The sequence below is a fragment of the Bidens hawaiensis genome, unplaced genomic scaffold (genome assembly GCF_021521415.1).
Source record: "Bidens hawaiensis isolate Kalapana, Puna unplaced genomic scaffold, B.hawaiensis_p1.1 tig00100205_1, whole genome shotgun sequence".
In the NCBI taxonomy this organism is placed as follows: domain Eukaryota; kingdom Viridiplantae; phylum Streptophyta; class Magnoliopsida; order Asterales; family Asteraceae; genus Bidens; species Bidens hawaiensis.
In genome coordinates this window covers 3,736-24,625 of record NW_027504673.1, presented here as the reverse complement: position 1 = coordinate 24,625, position 20,890 = coordinate 3,736, and the positions used below count along the sequence as shown (strand labels likewise).

The 20,890-nt window shown below is 39.2% G+C and overlaps 1 protein-coding gene and 1 pseudogene across 1 annotated transcript; both read right to left on the bottom strand.

Moving 5' to 3' along the window:
* Positions 1-1,037: 1,037 nt before the first annotated feature.
* Positions 1,038-1,853, bottom strand: LOC143608135 (uncharacterized protein At1g76070-like; annotated as a pseudogene).
* Positions 1,854-4,514: 2,661 nt separating this feature from the next.
* On the bottom strand, positions 4,515-5,630 carry LOC143608136 (uncharacterized). The gene is made up of 2 exons (XM_077083309.1): positions 5,498-5,630; positions 4,515-4,716 (listed from the first exon to the last, which is right to left on the bottom strand). The coding sequence occupies exons 1-2, from the start codon at positions 5,601-5,603 to the stop codon at positions 4,577-4,579; spliced, it is 246 nt and encodes an 81-aa protein (XP_076939424.1). The 5' UTR covers positions 5,604-5,630; the 3' UTR covers positions 4,515-4,576.
* Between the last annotated feature and the right edge of the window lie 15,260 nt (positions 5,631-20,890).

Here is a 20,890-nt window from a genome sequence, read left to right as displayed (position 1 = left end):
GAATCTCAGTAGCCTTATTACAATAATATGCAGCATTTAAAAGTAGTTTATGCTTTTTAATTTTCGTTTTCGTTTCCATGCATATATATATATGTATATTGATCCGAGTTATTAGCAAGAGTTGGGTGTTGGTGTTGTGTTCGCGCGTTATACCAGCATTCACTCTATGCAAGTTCGAGTCTTGCTTTCTGTTTTTTTCCTTTTTCTTTTTTGTTTTGACCCATCCTCTGGCTGCAAGTGACCATTATGAAATCCCTGCTGCAACCCGTGCCTCCTTTCCCTGCAAACTGATGATAAAATTATGATACGGTTTCCGATTTCTGTTATAATTAATCGCTCTCTAAAACCCTATGGTCTCTCCCGATTGAGTAACCCGGAGATGAAAAAGAACTGACAGTAAAACTTGGAGGTCTGAAATAATTTTAGTTGTCTGGTTAACTTTCAAAACTACATATGGATTAATGACACGGCACGTAACTAGTTTTTTTTGAAATATGAAGTATTATAATTCACTCAAAAAAGAAACACTATTTGACATGGAATTATGAACCTTAGAACACCTCGAGTAAAATGCTCGTAAAGAGATTCGTGGCCCATTGAAAGAGAGACGGGCGGAGAGGAACATGGGGTCGGGGATACTTTCTTTTGTTCAATTAACTACACGAACATGAACACATGTCTCGTTCGTTCATTTATCTTTTGTAAGCATTCGCTTACGTTGGGTAGTGTAAAACTTATTCGTTATTTTTAAGGCATGACAATTTAGTCTACTTTATGATTAAAATACCAACCATTACAATTAGTTTAAATAGATTTTTAGGCTCGATCAACAAATTTATGTTCATGTATGATTTTAATCGTGTTCACTCAGTTATGTTTTGTTTATCTCCTTTTAGTTACTTTGTTTGTCTGCGCTCATCAACGTACTACGCGTTTATATTATTAAACAAACGCACACATTTATTATGGTGAGAGCAAATTATTTGCATGGATGAAGATGGTGTTACAAACTTCGAATAGGTCATGACTTCATCAAATAAAAACATCTACCTTTAGTTTCGAGGATATTTACATTTATGACTAAAAAAAATCAAAGAATAATGAATTAATTAAAAGAATTAAAAACAAACAAATATCTTCAACTAATTTTTCTTTCAAAAAAACAGAAAACTAATTATTATTATTATTATTATTATTATTATTATTATTATTATTCAAGAGAAGAGGCTTAGGCTGCTGCATGGTTCTTCTCTTCCACAAATTAATTTCTTTCCTCGGCTCCGTACATCCCACTACCCCCCTAACATCAAACCCTACCGGAATATTCCTTATCATCACCGGCGCAGACGATGGGACAACAATAACCTCTTCATCAGACTCATTATCAACATGATCCGACAACTTATCCCGTCCACTAGAAAACCTCTTCATCGTACTCAAGCTCGGAGCTTTATCAAGATACATCGGAACCCCACCGTTTAATTTCCCGGCGAATGGTTTCCGGCCACCGCATCTGGGAATCATCAAATCACCAAACAGTTTCATAAACCCCATCATTTTCTTGGTCTTATTTTCGCTTTTGGAATATTCCGGTGGCCGGAAATTTTTTCCGGCAGGTGGTAGTTTGGTTCCGGCGAGGCGGAGTTTATCTTTTGTGTACTTGCACTTGACATTGCCCATGCATGAGACGCTGGGAGACGTGGGTTCGTACACCACGGCGGCGTTCTTGATTTTCCGGCGGTTTTGTCGCCGGCGCCGGTGACCATGGGGCCGGAGAAGGATATTCCGATGTGGGATTTGTGGGGTTTTTCTGATGGTCTTGGTAGGATGTTCAAGATTGTATGTTGATCCATTGTTGTATATGAGGTTTGTGTGTGTGTATAGTGGTCGGAGGAAAGATAGAGGAAGGAGTAGGGTGGTAGAGATATGTTGAATTCCGGTGAGTTGGAATGAGACAAAATAAGGGAAGCGTGTGTGTATGTTTTTTTTTTTTTTTGAATGTTCAAGCTTTCCTCGTACTATTTACATAGTACCGTCAATGCCAGGAATCGAACCCTGGACCTCTCACCCAAAGGCCAAACCTTTACCATCCCACCAAAGTGGTGATGGCGTGTGTGTATGTGTGTGTATTGAGAGGAGAAGTCAATGGTGAATTTAAGGAGGATTTAACATGTTTGACTATGTTCTTGGTTTTATCATGTCACGTTTCTTAAAATAGAATCAAATTTAGTGACTCGTATATTTATATATTTAATTTTCTATTTTGGTGTAGTCAAAGAATGAGAAAAAGAATTCAAAATAATTAAGTGTTATTAAATTGAATAGGATGGATATATAAATGTGATTTATGAGCTCTTAATATACAAATAACTAAATAAGTATTAGCTCAAGTAAATCCGTAACTCGTGAGTTTTAAGTTAAGTAAATCTATACCTTGTGTATAATCAATTCAAAACTTAGAGTATTCACGTTCAATCATTTATCTTCAAATTCAAAAGTACATTAAAACTTATAACATTTTTTCCCCTCATTTTAATTAAATAATATTTTTTTATACATTTATCATTACTATTTCTCCTTTTTTCACTCACAATCACTTTCATAATATATTAAAAAAAATATAAAATTATAACTTTTCAAATATACAGAAAATCACTGTATTTCTTTCTCCTCCACACACAACACCTCAAATCATTTCCTACATTATAAAACTTCACTCACATTTTTTAATGAATTAAATGTAAATGCTCTAACTTGAAAACCCCAAACTCAATGCAAAACAAATTGCTTGAGAAGGGACTCCAACCCAGGGCCTCCGATGAAAATTTAATGAGGTTACCAATTGGCCTTTGGAGACTTTCGAATATTGTTAATCAAAATAATTATAAGGTAATATAAATATTTATAGAAATGATCAATTATTTATACTAATTTAGTGTTTCTGTTTTACATAAACTAAGAGCTTAAAATCGAACTCTTCTTTACTATTTTAGTCGATCTTTTAATAAATGGTCAGCAACCGATCCCTTACTAGTTCATTGGTTGGAGACAAGTCGAACTAGCTTAAGAAACGGATGACATGATCATTAAATATATTAATTTAAAAAGAAAAAAGAACATTCAAGTACTATCTAAAAGGGTCGAGATACTGTACAATAATGCATTAACATACGATAGGCATGCAAGACGCTCAACGACAAAAAAACAAAGGCAAAACCTAAAAACGCTCAACCAAAACCTAAAACGCTCATATTCGGTTTTCGTGAAAAAAGGTAGAAAATTGATCGATTAACGATCAAAAACTGTTTTTTTCGGTGAACCAATGATTAATTGGATATGTATTGACGATTCCAAGATGTTGGGATGTTATTTCATGGATCGATTCGTGCAAAAAGGAGATTCTCGTACCTATTGTACGATAAGCTATTATTGTATTGGATCTTTTCCCCTACCTAAAATATATACTATATTTATTTAGGGGATGTATAACATACACATAAAAAATAATCGTACAAATAATGCGAACTATTGAAAAAATGACACAGTGACAGTTTAGTAGTTACACGTATAGCGTAATTACCCTATATCATAAAAACCAACCATAGTAATATATACGTTATAGCATTTACATATAGTGTAATTTTATTATGCTACAATTTTACAAGTATTGTAAATATAATAGCGTAATAAACTTACTCTAATCACATTTTGTGTTGTAGAGTAATTATGCTATACACGGGATTACCAATAGCCACAACGCCCAACTTTTCTTCAATTCTTATTGTTCTCACGGAATATCTTGTTTGTATCAGATCCAACTCCTATTTAAGTATTACTGTTTACCTAACTTTCTATACACTTTTGCTACTTTAGTTTTACCTTTGTCTTGTCTTAGTTTTGCTTTGTGCATGAGAATTGTATTTCTACTCTTAAAGGGAACACATATCTAACTCGTAGAATAAGTGAAAGGCTTGCTCATGTCACATACTCATTATACCTTACCAATTATCATACGAGTGAATTTTAACAGGCGCATAAGTTTTGCATATGCGCTTGAAATACACGTGTACAAAAAACACACAAAAGACGATTTAACATACAAGACATGGTCATGAGTTCAAGACTAAAACTAGTACACGTAGCACAAGTCTTGTTTTCAAACAAATGTGATTCTTCCGATGATATTAAGTTTTATTATTAAAAGGAAGTTGTACAGCTATGCCATAATAGTGTATACTTTCATTATACACATCTTTGTTTTGAACTTTTGATACACAATATTTTCGATACTAGAATGACATATCCAAGATTTTTTCATTCAAATACCGCTTTGAAAATTTTCATCGAACGAGAGACAACATGATCATATTTTCTCGACTCGATGATGCATTAATACAAATCATGTAACAATTATCAGTTAGTTTTGTATCAAAAACATTACAAATACTTCTAACCAGTCTCCATTGTATCAATCAACATAATGTCTTTAGCAGTGTTATGATTCAAAGTCATCTTTACTGCTTGATGCACGATTTGGGGAACAATTAACTTGCTTGATTCTCAAGTAAACTTGTGTTTAGTTGCCTTGCATATCAAGCATCTCATCTAAACCCTTCAGTCTCTCGATTCCCTCACTAATCAAGTAACGGACCTTCTGTTTGTCATTGCAGTCTTTGTTTTTCTCCATCTCGTGTCTGATTGTTTGCATAAGTTCACCTGAAAATATTTCAGTTATATATTAATAAAACCATCAAAGTAACTCATATTGTAAGTGTGTTTCGATTAAACCTAACGAGCCGGGATGCTTGTGAGCTACTCGAGATCGTTAAAAGCTAGAATCGAGCCGAGCTTAAACGATAAAAATAAGCTTGTTTGATAAACAAGCCCATACCCGAGCTTCACTTATCAAGCTCTAGCTGGATCGCGAAATTATTTGGATAATTTTTATTAATATTAATTGTACTTTTATATATATAGCATTATCATAAAATAAGCAATTAATATATATTGAATTATATACAAAATTATAATTAAAATGTATACAAATTATAACTATAAAATTATATAAATTAATTGATAAATAATGAATGAGCCGAGTCTTAGTCGAGTCCGACTTTGAAAAATTATGAGCGAGCTGATCTTTAGATAGAGAGCTTGAAATGAGCTACTGTAAATCAAACGAGTCTGAATATGGCTCGGCTCGTTTATAACCCTAACTTCTATACGAAAGAAATTATCTAATTCCCAAGAAAAACATGAAACTATGAAATTGTGAACGGTAAATAAGATTTGGAATACAATGGTGCTTAGACTCTAAACAGAATATAATAACTATTTACTAAGAAACTCGGTTGACTGTCAAAAGTCAAACATGACATCTTCATTTATTTTCAATAAGTGGTGGCTGATTAGTCTTTTATTTTTAAGTCTTTGATGGGATTATCATAGAAACATGTTGACACGGATTATATAATTTTGTGGCATAAAAAGAGTTCACCTTTACTGTGCGCAGGTGCTCTTTTAGCAACTCTTAGAGCTTGCCTATACAGCTTCAGCACCCGAGCACGCAGAATGAATGTCTGCAAATCAAAGGAGACAGCCATATCTGACTCACCCCTGCGGTCCAATAATATTATTCAAACACCAAATGATCAAAATCATCATACCCTATAAAATATCAAAAGCAGTAAGAATATCTATCCAATGTTGAAAATGTAACTGGAAATTTCAATTCATTCATGTGAAAACGGGTCAATTTGGGTTAATAGTTTATTGATAAAACATGCCAAATGATTCAGGTTAAAAATACTTTAGCTGAACAGGTTAGATTTTAAAAGTCACCCAAAGTATGCTCAAGTGTAAACATCCTTCCAAGGTGCTTTAATAAGAAAACTTGCATCAGTTTTCTTAAGAATATGTTTTTCAATTATATTAATATTCACTATTTATTAAACTAAAGAAAAAAGATAAAAGAAGGTGTTGCAGGTCAGACTGACCTGCTGCATCCGAAATCGAAGCACAAGTTTGAATATGGGAAATTTTATCACAGATACGGATGGATGTCCCTTATCTCCTAAAACTTTATATCATGTAGTTTTACGCGTTAACCTTTGCTTAGTTGAACACAACGCTAATCCGAAAGGTCATATGCATGCATACTCATTTTCTTTACTAGATGGAGAGGGTGCTATTACTACCTAATACATTTACTTATGACCCGATTCGGGATCTCTAGTAACGAAACGGGTAAAATTTATCAATCTTGCTAAAATGTCAGAATTGGGGCTTTCATTGAATCAATCCATCCCAGAATTCCTAAATTCTACAAAACTGACTTCCTAAATTGTGGTCTAAACGCTCAAGTTGAATATCCATAAAGATGAAAAATTTACATTAAAAAACAACTAAATTGATAACACAACGAACCCTAGTTTTTTTTTTATAATAAGTTAAGTTAAACTGACGATTGAAGAAAGCAGCAATTCATACAGATTCAAATGCTCAAAATTACCTGAAAGAAAATTTGCAGAGCTTTATTCTATTCTTCTTCTAAAGTCGGGTCGGTTCTCTACGAGTATTCATTTTCATTGTCTGGTCGAATTCGGTTTAAATCAAATCAAAACCCCACATCTTGTCGGGTCAAAAAGGATCTGTTTTAATTTTTCGATTGTTAATAGTTAAACAATCCATGTGTTTTTTATAATGAAAAATTCCTAAAATGTCTATATTATTGACTAAGTCAAGATTTTATCTATCTGAGCAAAAACTTTCCAAAATGTTCATTGCATATACGGTTAGCTCCTCCCTTATATCAAGTCAGACGTCGGTTTCTCTTTTAAAATGATGGCCGGCGGTATAAAAGTGTTGCCGACGTTATAAAAGTATGGCCGACGGTATAAAAGTGTTACCAAAGGTATAAAAGTACGGCCGACGGTATAAAATGGTGGACCATTCCAATAAAATTAATTGAATTAATTTAAGTTTTATTTTGAGTATTATAAAATAAAATCTTATTAAATTTTCTTTTATAACTTTTAGCACATAAGGTTTTCAAATTTACCGTTTTGAACCACTTACTTTTGTTTATGTGTGAGCGTAAATTTTACTCAAAATTGAGCTGTGTCAAATTTAAATCGAACGTTTAGACATAATTTTGACCCGATTCGACTTTGAGTAAAGTTTATGCTGTCATGTAGTTAAAATTAAACGCTTCACAAAGGCATAAAATTTATTAAAATGGTTGTGACGCGTATTCGAATGTTATTAAAATGGTATATAAACATTTATGAAAGACACTAAAAATATAAGATTTATATATAATAATAAACGAAAATACGTCGAAAAGTGGATTAACGGAAGGAATAAATGATTAGTTTGGAAAGAAATATTAAATAACAACAAAATAAAATGAAAAGTATGTATTTGGGTGGTAATATATTAAGTTTTTGCATGCATCTTTTTATACTATCAGCCATACTTTTATACCTTCGACCATACTTTTATACCTTCGACCATACTTTTATACCTTCGCCATACTTTTATTAGTTTACACCGTCGGGCTTACTTTTATACCGCCTGTAACATCCCCAAAATTTTGATCCAAATTTGACAACTTAGAAAAGTTGAGGGATCAAAAAAATAATACCAAGTCTCATGAGAAAAAATTAAATAAGGAAATATAAGAAAAATAAGAAAATAAAAATATTTCCTAAGTTAAGTATTCTTACATGAAAGAAAACTCAATCCAACATTGGAAGATGTAAGAAAGTGGAAGCATTCCACTAAGGTATAAATAAGGAAGATGAAATTCATCCCACATGGAAAGTGGTAAAGAAATAGAAACTCTTTATAAGGAAGAGATTTTCCATAGTAATATTCTTTTATGAATATCATGCATCAAGCAGTCCTAGCGGAGGGTGCGTAGCACCCGACGCGCATGCGCTCGGGCGAGGGCGAGGACGATGGCGAAGGGCGTTGGTCGCAATGTGGCGCTTAATATATAAAGGGAATTCAAAAGATGATTAAGGAAGCTATGAATGACTTTTCTACAAGTCAAAGTCAACCAAAATCTAACAAAAGAAGTCGAAGTCAATCTGTTCCTTCGAGAAAGGAAGAAACATATGATAGCTCTACAGCTGATAATCATTTAAAGAATAAGAAACGAAAGAAACAAAAGAAACTCAAAGTTAGTGGATGTTCGTTCAAAAACTTCAAGTATTATGGACCAAAGGAGTTTCACGGAGATAAAGGAGTCATCACAACCGTGAGGTGGCTTGAGGAGATGGAAACAATAGTGATAACAAGTAAGTGTACTGATAAAAAGAAGATTCAGTATACCGCCTTAATGTTTAAAGGAGAGGCGCATGAGTGGTGGAATGCTCTGTTAATGAGCAAAGGGAGAGAAGTGATGTATAACTTAAGTTGGGAAACATTCAAAGGTCTAATATTAAAGAAATTTTGCCCAACTCATGAAACAGATAGAATTCAAACGGAGTTATGGAATCACAAGGTTGTTGGCACGAATCTTAGGGAATATAACACTAAATTCCTAGAATATTGCCGACTGGTTCCACATTTAGTAACTCCGGAATATAACAAAGTAACTCGATACATATATGGACTACCAAGAGAAATAAGAGACATGGTACGATCCAATATGCCAGAAACAGTTGATTCGGCTATGGAATTGGCCGGATACTTAATCAACAGTATGATAAGGAATCAAGAAGAAGAAAAGATAAAAGATAAAGAGGCCAAGAAACCAAAAGATTCCGAGAAGATAGGAAAAGAAGAAAGTACTCCCAAGTCAGCTTGTAAGACTTGTGGAAGAAAACATACTGGAAAGTGTCGACTAGAAAATTCAAACAATTGTGCATACTGCAAGAGCGCAGGACACACAATAGATGAATGTCGTAAGAAGCTAGGAGTATGTTTTACATGTGGAGAAACGGGTCACTTCAAGACTGAATGCCTGAAAAGAAAAGCTAGTCAAGATTAATGACAAGATCACATCAAGGAAATGTCAAGATAGATTAGCTAACTTTTGTATATTAATTGTAACTCATTCTTAAACAAGAAGTTTTGTAATCAAAGAAGGGTATTTAATTCCCTAAATTATAAATGAAATATTAGCATACAGATCGTGTTAATACACAAGAATGCTTATATTCGTTACTTCTAAAAGAACAATCAAGAAAGTTCACATATTGAAAAGTTCATATGAACTTATAACAAAGAAAACGTTGAGAAAATTATCATCTAGGAGGATGATATATCAAACGTTAGAAAATATATATATGCAAGGACAATATATTATCGAAAGGAACTCATACAATAATATCTACCTAGTAAGGTTGATCAAAAAGTTAAAGAAAAAGAGCTCGAATAATTTTACTCTCATAGCGCATGAAATTAAGTCAAAGGGTACTATAGAGAACGTCATTGATCAAGATCAATGATAGAATAGATTCGGTAGACTGAATCTAACAACAACAATATAGTGGAATAGATTCGACAGATTGAATCAAAATAACAATGTATTTAACATCAGTAAATGTTTAGAATATATAATGGTAAAGTAAATAGTTAAACACAACTGATCACTTTGTTTATCAATTTACAATTACTAATGACATTCTGAACCATTGACTGGCTACATCATTCAAGGATGTAAGTTAGCAATAAAATAAAGACCCTAGTTAGTCTGCATACAACAAGAACCAGATTAGAAACAACATTTGAAAGGTAGAACTGTTCACACTTCAAACAACGAATCTCGAGGATGAGATTCATTTCAAGGTGGGGAGGATGTAACATCCCCAAAATTTTGATCCAAATTTGAAAACTTAGGAAAGTTGTGGGATCAAAAAAATAATACCAAGTCAAATCATGAGAAAATATTAAATAAAGAAATATAAGAAAAATAAGGAAATAAAAATATTTCCTAAGTTAAGTATTCTTACATGAAAGAAAACTCCATCCCACATTAGAAGATGTAAGAAAGTGGAAGCAAACCACTAAGGTATAAATAAGGAAGATGGAATCCATCTGTGACAACCGGTAATTTCCCAAACCCATAAGCTAAGTAATCAACCTAATAATTAGGTGATTGTAAATGATAAGCGCGTGCATTTGTTATGTGCGCCCTGCGCGAGCGCGCCATGTTAGTCAGCGCGTGCAGTTGTTATGTGCAACCTGCGCGAGCGCACCATGTTAAGAACCAGCGTGAGCATATGTTATATGCGCCATGCGTGAATAATTTGGCTTTATGTTTTCATGTAACTTCAAAGTTATGTTGTCTATGGGTTGACCATCCCGCATGATGCTAAGGCGGGTGCATCCTACATCGTTTATGCGCGTGCGGAAGGGAACTAACCTACCCGCATGGCGGGAACGTTGAGAGCTAGTTTGTCTGAAGCTCCAAGATGGAATTGACTTCAACATGACTGATCACTATGTTGAAATACCAAGACCACCTGGAGAATCTACAAATGAAACTCAAAAGTCCCTAACTGCGAGAAGGTTACGCACCTACCCGCAGCAAAGACATGTCCTATACGCAGAAAGCTATGCGCACCAAGTTATACGCGCAGAACACTTGGTCTATTCTCCAGTTAAGGAGATTACTCCCGCCCGAAAGGAAACAGTAGCGTGTTTCAGAGATTTTCCACTTTTTACTGTACACTGACAAAAGTACCTGAAAAAGCACACTGTAACATGAAAAGTCAACTGTCAGCCACCCTATTTTCACCAACCCCAGATCTGCATGTTCTGTCCAAATCAAATCAAAATCTTTTATCCACCACTCCACTCTTAAGTAAATAATAATAACTTCTATACTTTATCATCATTACATTTAAATATGAAAAGATTTCAATCCCCTAAAGCAAGGGATTGTGTTCCCTTGAGTTTGCCTATAAATTTGTAGCCTAAATTATCACCCAAAACACACTTCAAAGAACTACAAACTTGCACTAATCCTTTCCCAAGCATCCGTTGTTTCCAGCTCCGATCCTGTTACTAGGTAAGCCAAGAATATAACCTTGAGACCTACTATCCAACCCTTATATTCTCCTATTTCTTGATCTTAATATATATACTTGTTATTTAATCGTATTCTAGACCTTCGATTCCGAGGCCAACACCAAGAAAACCCGAATCTCGATTAATCCCTTAACAAGAACCACAGGTGAGTCTCACAGCCCCTATTTTCACTGTTTTCACTGTTTTAAACTGCTTTCGGGGCGAGGGACACGTACTTAAATAATGTTTTATCATGGTATACTTACAAGCTATGAAAGCGATTATGTGTTTAAGTTATGTTTCATGATGAGCAATGCAAACGGTTATCTAAGGTTTTCAATGTATGTGCGCTAGAACTCGAGTAAGTGATCACTTTACCATTGGAACTCTAAGGGTAGGGACTGCTGGTTTGATCCGCCCACTCGTAGGGGTCGCACCTCTTTGCATGGACGAGTGCCTGGCATGGGGCAGTACTATGGGGTTGAGCCCGCTCGTAGGGGTCGCGCCTCTTTGCATGGACGAGCGCCTTGTTTTCCGGCACAACGTCTGCGCGTAACCCGCGGGACGGTATCCTTAGCTCGTAGGGGCAATGCCTCTTTGCATGGACGAGCACAGTTTCTCAGAATTGTTCGCGCGTAACCCGCGGGACGGTATCCTTAGCTCGTAGGGGCAATGCCTCTTTGCATAGACGAGCATAGTTTTCCAGAAACGTCTGCGCGTAACTCGCGGGACGGTTTTACGTTATTTTAGCTCGTAGTGGCTGCACCACTTACATAGACGAGCACCGTATCCAGAATTTGTTCACGCGTAACCCGCGGAACGATTTTTATCAGAATATTGTCAGAATTATGTGTTAATACGATTTTACCAAGCAGATGTTAATGATGTTGCCAGAAATGTTTCAGAATGATTTTATCAAGTTACTAAAACTTGTGAACTCACTCAGTTTATACTGATTCAAATGTTTTTACGTGTCTTTCAGGAGATAACTAGGTAGCGCAGGGAGTCACACTTAGAGCACCACACGCTGAACATCTAAAACAAGCTTTTTGGAAGATTTTGGTTTTATCCCCTCGATGCGCACGGTTACCCGCCGCGCAAGGGGATATAGCGAGGAAATCTTCAGTTTTATACTTGGATGTTTCTTTTTGTAATCTTTGAACGATGTAATGTGTTTGTACTAAACTCCTCATGCGCAATAAAAATCTTTGAATGTTTTGCAATGGCCCGTGCTTAATTATCAATCCCCACTCGTGCGCGCCCGGCTGTTTCCGCCGCTCAGGGCCGGGTGTGACAGATTGGTATCAGAGCACTGGTTATAGCGAACTAGGAAAAGAAGTTTTTAACCTAGACTATAACCTTTGGGGAATCGCATGAAATATTTTTCAAAGAATATTTTCAAAAGAATATTTTCAAAAGAAAAATCACACACGCACTTAGGAACACGGGTCACAGTGTCTAGAGATAAGAACATTATGTGCTCTGAGTACATGCGCTAAGTTTGTTATATTTTCTTTTTATGAAAAGAATGCCTCCAACCAGAGCCAAGGGAATTACCATGACACCCGAGGAGCTCGCAGAAATAATCGCGCAGGCGATTGCAACGCATGAGGCCAGCAAGGCCGAATCTAGTCAGGGTCGCCAAGAGAACGAGACCCCAGAACCCGAATCAGGAGCCTTGAACAAAGGATGCTCCTATAAAACATTCATGGCCTGTAGGCCTTGGCCGTTCAAAGGCACCGAAGGAGCCATTGGGCTCTACAATTGGATTGACAAGATGGAGACCGTTCTCTCCATCAGCGGATGTAGTGAAAACCAGAAGGTCCTTTACGCGACCTGCATGTTCCAAGAAGCAGCTTCGTCTTGGTGGAAGCTCCAAGTAAAGACGTTGGGGCGAGAAGTTGCTCTTCACAAGACCTGGGAAGAATTGAAAGAAATGATGATGAGAAAGTTCTGCTCACGCGCAGAAATTCAGAGCTTGCAACAAGAATTCTGGAACCACACCATGGTAGGAACGGATATCGATGCCTACACCAATCGTTTCAACGAGCTTTGCCAGCTGGTGCCAGACATGGCAAACACAGAAGAAAAGAAAATCGAGAGGTACATCTTTGGGTTACCTCCTGTCGTTAGAGTCCCGCTCAACGCCGCCGCACCTCCGACCTTTGACGAGGCGGTTGCGCGAGCCATCACCCTTACAAGGGATACGGTTCGTGCGGGTATGTTGACCACCCGCTTGAACGAGCAGCGAACCTCTGACTCCAAGAGGAAATGGAACTCCCACCGAGGGTCAGACTTCAAGCAGCCACCGCCCAAGAAGCAGGAAAGCACAAGGGTTTACGCGATTCAAGCCGCGGAACCATCAAGGAAAGGATACAGCGGGCCTCGCCCATGGTGCAGCAAATGCAAGTATCACCACGAGGGTGAATGCGCAAAAATCGAATGCGCCAAATGTGGCAGACCAGGACACAAGGCGATGAATTGTCGCATCAGAGAAGCTGGATCGAGCGACAGCTGCTACGCATGCGGAAAGCCTGGACACTTCAGTCGGGATTGCCCACAGAAAGGAAACCAAGCTCGCGGGAGAGCTTTTGTGATCGGCGCGGGTGAAGCAAAGGAAGAGCCGAATGTGGTAACCGGTACGTTTTTGCTTAACGGTCATTATGCATCTGTCTTATTTGATACTGGCGCTGACCTAAGTTTTATATCCCATGAGTTTAAAAACTCCCTGGGCTTAGCGACCAGTAGGCTAGACAAACCTTATACTATAGAACTAGCCAATGGTAGGCAGTTATGCGCGAATGAAAGGACTGAGCAATGTGTATTAGTCATGGGAGGTCATGAGTTCAATATAAACTTGTTGCCAATAGATTTGGGAAGTTTCGATATTGTGGTAGGTATGGATTGGTTGGTCGAGAATCTCGCGGAGATTGTTTGTCATGAGAAGCAGGTTCGGATTCCACTGTTGAACGGAGAAACTTTGATGATTCAAGGGGAAAGAAAGGGAGTTGCGACGAAACTGATTTCGTGCCTAAAGGCGCGCAAGTGCCTAAGGAAAGGGTACTACGCCTTCCTGGCGCATGTAATAGAGAAGGGAGATGAGCGAAGAATTGAAGACTTACCTGTAGTGCGCGAATTTCCAGAAGTTTTTCCTAAAGATCTGCCCGGATTGCCGCCACCGCGACAAATCGAGTTTCGAATTGATTTGGTCCCAGGAGCTGCGCCAGTAGCCCGAGCGCCTTATCGATTAGCTCCATCTGAGATGCAAGAGCTATCCAATCAGTTACAGGAACTTTTGGATAAGGGTTTCATACGCCCAAGCTTTTCACCTTGGGGAGCTCCAGTACTGTTTGTTAAGAAGAAGGATGGTTCGTTCCGGATGTGTATTGACTACAGGGAGCTGAATAAGCTGACAGTCAAAAATCGGTACCCCTTACCGAGGATTGACGACTTATTTGACCAGTTGCAGGGATCCAGTTATTATTCGAAGATAGATCTACGGTCAGGATACCACCAACTTAGGGTCCATTAGGAAGACGCGCCAAAGACAGCCTTCCGAACCAGATATGGCCATTATGAGTTCTTAGTGATGCCTTTCGGGCTAACTAATGCGCCGGCTATATTCATGGATCTGATGAACCGTGTGTGCAAACCATACTTGGACAAGTTTGTGATTGTGTTTATAGATGATATTCTAATTTACTCTCGAACCAAGGCCGAGCATGAGCAACACTTGAGGTTGATTTTGGAATTGTTAAGGAAAGAAAGGTTGTATGCAAAGTTTTCTAAATGTGAGTTTTGGCTTAGAGAGGTTCACTTTCTCGGTCACGTTGTAAACGAGAAAGGAATACACGTCGATCCTTCTAAGGTTAAAGCCATCGAAAACTGGGAAGCGCCAAAAACCCCAACTGAGGTGAGGCAATTCCTTGGACTAGCTGGCTACTATCGACGCTTCATTGAGAACTTCTCCAAGATAGCTCTACCTCTGACCGCGCTAACTCAGAAAGACAAGGTGTTTATTTGGGGCGAGAATCAGGAAGCGGCATTTCAAATGTTGAAACAGAAGTTATGTAGTGCGCCAATTTTATCTTTACCAGAGGGGACGGATGACATCGTCGTTTACTGCGACGCTTCACACCAGGGACTCGGATGTGTCCTTATGCAGCGAGACAAAGTTATAGCGTATGCCTCGCGCCAACTCAAGACCAATGAAAAGAACTACACAACGCATGATTTAGAACTTGGAGCGGTTGTCTTCGCGCTAAAGATTTGGCGCCATTACCTCTACGGTACGAAATGTGTAATCTTTACGGATCATAAGAGCCTCCAACATATATTCAATCAGAAGGATTTAAACATGAGGCAACGAAGATGGGTTGAATTGTTGAATGATTATGATTGCGAGATCAAGTATCATCCGGGGAAAGCGAATGTGGTAGCAGACGCGCTAAGCAGAAAGGAGCGAATAAAAACACTACGGGTCAAGGCCCTAAAGCTAACAATTCACGCAGAGCTCTCTACGCGCATCCGAGACGCTCAGCAAGAAGCCTTGAAACCAGAGTTTGTTAAAACTGAATCCCTTGGGGGTATGATTAAGAATTTGGAACTTAAAGGGAACACTCGATATTTTGCCAACCGCATATGGGTCCCTCTCAAGGGAGGACTGCGCGAGCAGGTATTAAACGAAGCTCACAAGACGCGGTATTCCGTACATCCTGGCGCAGACAAGATGTACCAAGATGTTAAAATGTTGTATTGGTGGCCCAATCTTAAAGGCGCCATCGCGACACATGTCAGTAAGTGCCTGACGTGTTCAAAGGTAAAGGCTGAATACCAGAAGCCGTCGGGGTTACTTCAACAGCCAGAAATTCCCATGTGGAAGTGGGAACAAATCTCCATGGATTTCATCACCAAACTACCAAGGACACCTGGGGGTTACGACACGATATGGGTTATTGTAGATCGGCTAACTAAGTCAGCGCACTTCCTGCCGATTAAAGAAACTGATAAAATGGAAAAGTTAGCCCGACTATATATTCGAGAAGTAGTTTCAAAACATGGAGTCCCAGTGTCCATCATTTCGGATAGAGATAGTCGGTTCACCTCAAGGTTTTGGAGATCATTACAAGAGGGGTTAGGTACTCGACTGGACATGAGTACGGCTTATCACCCCCAAACGGATGGACAAAGCGAACGAACGATCCAGACATTGGAAGATATGCTGCGCGCATGCGCGATCGATTTTGGAGGAAGTTGGGATACCCACCTTCCGTTGGTTGAATTTTCTTACAATAACAGTTATCACACAAGCCTCAAGGCAGCGCCGTTTGAAGCGTTATATGGGCGCAAGTGTAGATCCCCACTGTGTTGGGCTGAAGTGGGCGACAAGCAAATGACTGGTCCAGAAGTGATCCAAGAAACAACAGACAAGATTTTTCAGATAAGGGATCGCCTTAAGGCAGCACGCGACAGACAGAAAAGTTATGCTGATATGAGAAGGAAACCGTTGGAGTTTCAAGTAGGGGATAAAGTACTTTTGAAAGTCTCTCCATGGAAGGGAGTCCCACGTTTCGGTAAGCGAGGAAAGCTAAATCCGCGCTACATTGGACCATTTGAGATCCTGGAGAGGATCGGTCCAGTTGCTTATAGACTCCGTCTACCCGCCGAACTCAGTGGAGTTCATGATACGTTTCACGTATCCAACCTCAAGAAGTGTTTATCTGACGAAACGTTGATTTTACCGTTGGAAGAAATTCATATTGACAAACAGCTGCACTTCGTAGAAGAACCCATAGCAGTAACCGATTGGAAAGAACAAAAGTTACGCAGAAGCAAAATCAAGTTAGTAAAGGTTCAGTGGAACTCGAGGCGTGGGCCTGAATTCACTTGGGAAAGAGAAGACCAGATGCGCACAAAATACCCACACCTCTTTCAGAACATGGCTTCTGCCAGCAACGTCTCCTAAATTTCGGGACGAAATTCGTTTAACGAGGGGAGAATGTGACAACCGGTAATTTCCCAAACCCATAAGCTAAGTAATCAACCTAATAATTAGGTGATTGTAAATGATAAGCGCGTGCATTTGTTATGTGCGCCCTGCGCGAGCGCGCCATGTTAGTCAGCGCGTGCAGTTGTTATGTGCAACCTGCGCGAGCGCACCATGTTAAGAACCAGCGTGAGCATATGTTATATGCGCCATGCGTGAATAATTTGGCTTTATGTTTTCATGTAACTTCAAAGTTATGTTGTCTATGGGTTGACCATCCCGCATGATGCTAAGGCGGGTGCATCCTACATCGTTTATGCGCGTGCGGAAGGGAACTAACCTACCCGCATGGCGGGAACGTTGAGAGCTAGTTTGTCTGAAGCTCCAAGATGGAATTGACTTCAACATGACTGATCACTATGTTGAAATACCAAGACCACCTGGAGAATCTACAAATGAAACTCAAAAGTCCCTAACTGCGAGAAGGTTACGCACCTACCCGCAGCAAAGACATGTCCTATACGCAGAAAGCTATGCGCACCAAGTTATACGCGCAGAACACTTGGTCTATTCTCCAGTTAAGGAGATTACTCCCGCCCGAAAGGAAACAGTAGCGTGTTTCAGAGATTTTCCACTTTTTACTGTACACTGACAAAAGTACCTGAAAAAGCACACTGTAACATGAAAAGTCAACTGTCAGCCACCCTATTTTCACCAACCCCAGATCTGCATGTTCTGTCCAAATCAAATCAAAATCTTTTATCCACCACTCCACTCTTAAGTAAATAATAATAACTTCTATACTTTATCATCATTACATTTAAATATGAAAAGATTTCAATCCCCTAAAGCAAGGGATTGTGTTCCCTTGAGTTTGCCTATAAATTTGTAGCCTAAATTATCACCCAAAACACACTTCAAAGAACTACAAACTTGCACTAATCCTTTCCCAAGCATCCGTTGTTTCCAGCTCCGATCCTGTTACTAGGTAAGCCAAGAATATAACCTTGAGACCTACTATCCAACCCTTATATTCTCCTATTTCTTGATCTTAATATATATACTTGTTATTTAATCGTATTCTAGACCTTCGATTCCGAGGCCAACACCAAGAAAACCCGAATCTCGATTAATCCCTTAACAAGAACCACAGGTGAGTCTCACAGCCCCTATTTTCACTGTTTTCACTGTTTTAAACTGCTTTCGGGGCGAGGGACACGTACTTAAATAATGTTTTATCATGGTATACTTACAAGCTATGAAAGCGATTATGTGTTTAAGTTATGTTTCATGATGAGCAATGCAAACGGTTATCTAAGGTTTTCAATGTATGTGCGCTAGAACTCGAGTAAGTGATCACTTTACCATTGGAACTCTAAGGGTAGGGACTGCTGGTTTGATCCGCCCACTCGTAGGGGTCGCACCTCTTTGCATGGACGAGTGCCTGGCATGGGGCAGTACTATGGGGTTGAGCCCGCTCGTAGGGGTCGCGCCTCTTTGCATGGACGAGCGCCTTGTTTTCCGGCACAACGTCTGCGCGTAACCCGCGGGACGGTATCCTTAGCTCGTAGGGGCAATGCCTCTTTGCATGGACGAGCACAGTTTCTCAGAATTGTTCGCGCGTAACCCGCGGGACGGTATCCTTAGCTCGTAGGGGCAATGCCTCTTTGCATAGACGAGCATAGTTTTCCAGAAACGTCTGCGCGTAACTCGCGGGACGGTTTTACGTTATTTTAGCTCGTAGTGGCTGCACCACTTACATAGACGAGCACCGTATCCAGAATTTGTTCACGCGTAACCCGCGGAACGATTTTTATCAGAATATTGTCAGAATTATGTGTTAATACGATTTTACCAAGCAGATGTTAATGATGTTGCCAGAAATGTTTCAGAATGATTTTATCAAGTTACTAAAACTTGTGAACTCACTCAGTTTATACTGATTCAAATGTTTTTACGTGTCTTTCAGGAGATAACTAGGTAGCGCAGGGAGTCACACTTAGAGCACCACACGCTGAACATCTAAAACAAGCTTTTTGGAAGATTTTGGTTTTATCCCCTCGATGCGCACGGTTACCCGCCGCGCAAGGGGATATAGCGAGGAAATCTTCAGTTTTATACTTGGATGTTTCTTTTTGTAATCTTTGAACGATGTAATGTGTTTGTACTAAACTCCTCATGCGCAATAAAAATCTTTGAATGTTTTGCAATGGCCCGTGCTTAATTATCAATCCCCACTCGTGCGCGCCCGGCTGTTTCCGCCGCTCAGGGCCGGGTGTGACACCATCCCACATGGAAAGTGGTAAAGAAAATGAAAGCTCTTTATAAGGAAGAGATTTCCCATAGTAATATTCTTTTATGAATATCATGCATCAAGCAATCCTAGCGGAGGGTGCGTAGCACCCGACGCGCACACGCTCGCGTGAGGGCGAGGGCGAGGGCGAAGGGCGTTGGGCGCAATGTGACGCTTTGATGGAACACTTCGCACGCTAGCATCGCCGCAAGCCGCTTTAGTATTGTTGGATAACGAGAATTAGACCAGAAATGACAAGCTACGAAAGATGAAGGAGAAAACGAATAATAATCTTCAGGGACCCATCGCGCTACACAATGAGTCCAAGAAGACGGCCATCGCGTAACGCGATGGGCCGTGATGACGCATCAGACACGTGTCACACTCTGGTGACACGTGGCAGCAGGTCAGACCCGTGGCAGAATGTGTCAGGCCACGTGGCGACACGTGGCAAACGTGTCAGGCCACGTGGCCTAATCTGATGAAAGGAGGCATCGCGCTACGCGATGGCCACAAGGAAGACTCCATCGCGTACCGCGATGGAGTGCGAAATCAGCTATAAAAGGGGAGGCCACGGGTTCATTCTCACACACACCCACAGCCACTCTCTCTCTAGAAAATTACTCTCTCTACCTCGGTTTGCGTGCCAAACACCGTTTTGCGTGCCACCGACCCGATAATATCACCTCGTAATCCGTGCAAAAACCCGGTGTTTCCTCGAAGTGCGTGCCACTCAAGAAACCCGACATTTCGTCTCGAAGTACGTGCACGACCCGGAGACACCCGAACATTGTCTCGATTTGCGTGCCAAGAAGGGTTGATCAAGAACGCCTCGATAAACGTGCATATAGAGTAGAAGTGCTGCCCATATAAACTTAGGAATATCTAAACTCCAAATACCCATGCGAGGTAAGGAGTTATGCCTAAGTTATTATTTTATTATTATTAGTGGCTTAGACCATAGTCGGAGTTATAGCCGAACCTTGATTTATGATTAAGAATAATATAACTTTTCTTAAGCAAATGTTATAGCTAAAATAGTATTTCTTTATTGTTAAGAAATATAATATTCAAAGAGTATAGTTGATTAATGTTTCTTCTTGAAGAAGAAACTCAGTATAGACGTTTCTTCCTGAAGAAGAAACGTAGCCTATAATTGGTAAATAAAGAAATGGACTAAAGGTCCAAATGTTTTGAATAAACATATGTTTTATCAAGGTTAACGCTATACAAAAACGGACTAAAGGTCTGAAGCTAGATCGCTGATCTAGTTATTTATACAAAATGTTATTCTCGTACTATAGGTCCGAGGTAACAAAACAAGAAGAAGAAACAGAAAACAGGAATCAGTATCAGAAACTGATTATAAACAGAAAAGGTGAATACGACCCAAACCTTTTATAATGAGTCTGAATGTTTAAAAACTTTGAGTACAATAATAAGAAATGGACACTCTGATTAAGAGTATACATGTGTCTGGATCCAAACATACATGGTGACTCGGCATTTCCCCGAGGCCATGCATATCATCAACATGCCTCTGAAGGTCTACGGGACTGTTCAGAGAAATAATATTGTGTATATAATTA